At 35.5% G+C, this 4,321-nt stretch overlaps 1 protein-coding gene across 1 annotated transcript in view; it reads left to right on the top strand.

Moving 5' to 3' along the window:
• LOC149381417 (factor of DNA methylation 4-like) overlaps window positions 1–3,497 on the top strand; it is a 24,915-nt gene extending 21,418 nt beyond the window's left edge. Inside the window, exons 2-7 of the mRNA XM_089601128.1 lie at window positions 410–1,446; window positions 1,573–1,754; window positions 1,891–1,959; window positions 2,213–2,500; window positions 2,672–2,884; window positions 2,975–3,497. Of these exons, the coding sequence (XP_089457254.1) occupies window positions 417–1,446; window positions 1,573–1,754; window positions 1,891–1,959; window positions 2,213–2,500; window positions 2,672–2,884; window positions 2,975–3,208 (2,016 nt within the window). The 5' untranslated portion in view covers window positions 410–416 and the 3' untranslated portion in view covers window positions 3,209–3,497. The remainder of the gene's footprint in view (window positions 1–409; window positions 1,447–1,572; window positions 1,755–1,890; window positions 1,960–2,212; window positions 2,501–2,671; window positions 2,885–2,974) is intronic.
• The last annotated feature ends 824 nt before the right edge of the window (window positions 3,498–4,321 follow it).

Genomic DNA, 4,321 nt, shown 5'->3' with positions numbered 1-4,321 from the left:
AGAGAGATTTTATATATATATATATATATATATATATATATATATATGATACCACAGCTTGTTATTTGTTGTGTTATGCTCAGGCTTTAGGTTGGGTTTTTTTTTTGTGAATTTTATATTATTTTTCATGATCAGATTCTTACAAATGTGTAACTACCAACTAGATGTTTGAGAAAATTCCCTGAAGAGACTAGAAATTTTCGTATTTATTTTATTTTATAAGATCTTAATTATTTTACTGTTTTATTTGTATTATAGAAGTGGTCTAGATGATCAATGTGTTCACAAAAAGAAAAAAAAATCTGTACTTTTCTCGCTGTTTTTTTCGGGTGGGCAAGTTGATTTTGAAAGCAGACTGTTTGTATCTTAGTTTTGTTCACTACATTCTATGTTCTCTGCCGGATTTCAGATTTTCAATGTCGAGAATATCGGAAGAAGAGTTGAAGCAGGAATACTATGAACGGCTAAAGTATGAATCTGTTAGGATCACTCATCCTGATTCTGGTTATAGATGCCCATTCTGTTCTGAATCGACAAAGAAATACCATAGATCAAGGGAGCTTCTCAGGCATGCTCTGGGTATGAATGAAATCTCTGATAGAATGGATGTAAAAGAGAGAGCCAAGCACCGTGCACTCGCAAAGTATATTGAAAGGTACTACGTTGGGAGTTCGGAATCCACTCGAGAGCGTGACTCTCGAACGAAATCATCTCGAAGGTGCGACCCTCGATCGGAATCATCTCGTAAGTATGAACCTCGATTGGAGTCTCGTGAGCGCGGACCTCGATCGAAATCTCCTCGTAAGTGCAAACCCATTGCTCGTGAGCGCGAACCTCGATCGAAATCTCCTCGTAAGTGCAAACCCATTGCTCGTGATCACGAAGACATGTTTGTTTGGCCAATAACGGGTGTTTTGGCAAACATTAAGACTGAGATGAAGGACGGAAAACGTGTTGGAGAAAGTGGCTCTAAAATGAGAGATGATTTTATTCGAAAAGGGTTTAACCCGTTGAAGGTTGTTCCACACTGGGACCGTTTTGGTCATTCAGGATATGCAACGGTAGAATTTGACAAAGACTGGACCGGCTTTAAGAATGCTATAGCATTTGAAAAGAGTTTTGAAGCCGATAACAGTGGGAAGAGGGATTATAAAATGCGGAGGAGCAGTGGAGAGAAACTTTATGGATGGATTGCCCGAGAAGACGACTACAATGCGGGGAACATTGTTGGAATTCATCTTCGTAAGAATGGTGATTTGAAAACTGTCTCTGAAAAACAAGAAGAAGACAAACGAAAAGATTCGAAGCTAGTGTCCAAACTAAAAGACACCTTAGATGACAAGAATCTTCACGTCGAGGAATTCAGAAGCAAGTACAATGAAACTCTTTCAGCGATTCAGAAGGTGGTAGGTGAACGTGAAAGAATAGAATCTGCTCACAATGAAGGTATTTTTATTTGTTTATTAGTAACCTAGTTCTCTGTTTTAATCTCGGTCTTTCTTTCTTCCAATCGTTTTTCCCAACTGTTATATACTGCAAAGCTGGAACTGATTTTTATTTTTTAAATGTTAGAAATAAAAAAAATGCATCAGAGAGAACATGATACCTATAAGAGTATCATTTCGAAGCATGAAACAGTACGAAAGGATATGGAAAAACAGGAGGAAGAGCTTAGGCTACGAGAGAAGGAATTGCAACAACGAGAGTTCAAAAATGATAGTGAAAGCAAGAAGCTTCTTGAGGAAAAGAAAATGGTAAATTCAGTTTTACTCGTATGTATATGTATATATATACATATATTGAAAACGAGATAAAACATTTTTTTTAAATACAGTTGAAAGAGTTATGCATCACAACTTACTCATATATTCTTGCACCTTGCGATGTTAGATTGAGAGGGCTACGCAGGAGCAAAACAAGGCTGATGAAAAGATGATCAAGTTAGCAAAAGAACAACAGGTCTACTGTTTATTTTACTCTGCAATCTTTTTTCTTTATAAATATATGTATGTATGTATGTATATATATATATATATATATATATATATATATATTTAAGAGACTACTGATATTATTAACAATAGGAAAAGAAAAAACAAAGAGCACTACTCGCACCAAATGCAAATTCGAAAGAGCATTACACTGAAAATAAGCCCAGTGCTTTGCTCTTGTTTTAATTTACTATTTTTCTGTCTTTTGTGGACCATCACAGAGAGAAAAGGAGAAGCTGCATAAAGAAATTCTGGAACTGGAAAAGAAACTTGATTCAAAGCAAGCGTTGGAGCTCCAAATTGAGCGTTACAGAGGGGCTCTAGAAGTGATGAAACATATGGGCGGCGATGAGGACTTGGATGTCAAAAAACAGATGGATGATATCAAAGAAAAGCTCAAGGAAAAGGAAGAAGATTTGGAAGGTATAGAAGAACTTAACCAAGCTCTTATCATCAAGGAACGCCGAAGTAACGATGAACTCCAAGATGCTCGGAAAGAGCTCATCCATGTAAGCATAGGTTTTATCCCACAACTGTGCTTCTCTTTTGTTTGTATTTTCTCGCTAGTGACATGATGTCATGTTTTGGTTAAGCTTTTCTGAGTGCGATTTGATGTAATACTGTGCTGTTATAGTTTGTTGTATCTAATCATGCTTACAACCTTCTTAAACGCTTCACAGGGACTGCAGGATTCCAGCTCAGCCCGTGCCTTAATAGGCGTGAGAAGAATGGGAGATCTTGACCCGAAACCATTCGTCAACGCATGCAAAATGAAATTCCGCAAAGACGAAGTTGAAGAAAAAGCAATAGAGTCGTGTTCCAAATGGGATAGCCACCTCAGGGACCCGAGCTGGCACCCCTTCAAGGTCGTGGTTAAGAACGATAAAGCCGAGGTATTTGATCATCGCTTCATAACGTCTTGTAGATTTGAATCATACAAAAACAAAAACAAAAACTGCACTGAACTCGGGTTTCTTGCGCAGGAAGCAATCGATGTCGAGGACGAAAAACTGAAGGAGGTGAAGAGCGAGCTGGGAGAGGAGGTTTACGAGGCTGTGGTCAAAGCTCTGAAGGAGATGAACGAGTACAATCCCAGCGGACGATATCCCGTTCCGGAGCTGTGGAACATAAAAGAGAACAAAAGGGCAAAGCTGAAAGAGGGAGTGGAGTTCATACTGAGGCAGTGGAGAACGATGAAGCGGCTCAGGAAATACTGAGCCACTGGAAATTTTTTTTGCAGAAGATTGCTTGATTGGTGGTACAAAAAAATTGCTACTTGATTAGTGGGATGGGATTAGTATTAACAACAGAGTATATAATTTACACCATTGGTATGTCTGTTTTGTTGGGCTAAAGCTGGAGAAATGTTGAGCTTTCCCTGTTCAAAATGAAGAGGATAGGAGGTTAGATTTATAGACCAGAATTACCATTGCGCTTTATGAGTATATGATTATTTTGGGAACGAACCAATCTATATAAGGTTGTTCCGAATGGAAAACGTTTATATCAAGGCTAATTTAGCAAAATAGCCAACTCAAACCTTAAGTAGCCAAGGTTTTGTAAATATCAAGTAAATAGCCACTCGGATGACGTGGACGAATCAGAATTTTTTTCAATTCCAGTTTGTGTCATTTTATCTTTTGAATCCGAAATTATTTGAATTTTGAATTTTTTTGCAAATATCCCGAATTTCAGAGTGATTAAAATTGAGTGGTTAATTTCGGATCCTTATTTAATTACGTGGGTTATTTATTCCTTATTTTGTTTCCATATATATCTGGCATTATTAATTTCTTTTTTCTTTAATCCGATTATTTGTGTAATCATCTGTAAATAGTTATAAATCATAGTGTAATCAGTTGTAAATAACTGTAAATAATAGTATAAATAGTTATAATCGGCAGTTTTTTTAACTTAAATTTTATTTTTCGAAAATTCTGTTTGATTTTGAATTTAATTTTTTAACAATAAATGATGATAATATTTTAGGCAAATTAGTTTTAATTCTGGAATATTCGGTCAATTTAAACAATATTTCCCTATTTATCGTATTTAGTTATGAGATTCAAGCCATTTAGTCTTTAATGATACTTAAAATTATATTGAATTTTGATATATTACGTGTTTTAAGCAGTTATTAAGACATTCAAATCTTTTTATATTAGGCAGTTTAGTTTTAAATTTGAATTATTCGGTCAATCTAAAGAATAATTCCCTATTAATTAGTATTTAGTTATGAGATTACGTGTCTTTAGTCTTTAATGGTATAGAATATCTGATCAAATATTAGTATCTTACGTGTACTAGACATATAAGCTATTTAAATATTT

This window comes from Urtica dioica, chromosome 11 (assembly GCF_054948205.1).
Source record: "Urtica dioica subsp. dioica isolate 48M chromosome 11, U.dioica_male_clone48M_v1_H2, whole genome shotgun sequence".
Lineage (NCBI taxonomy): Eukaryota > Viridiplantae > Streptophyta > Magnoliopsida > Rosales > Urticaceae > Urtica > Urtica dioica.
Note: the sequence above shows the minus strand (reverse complement) of the source record. Positions and strands in the feature narration are given on the sequence as shown.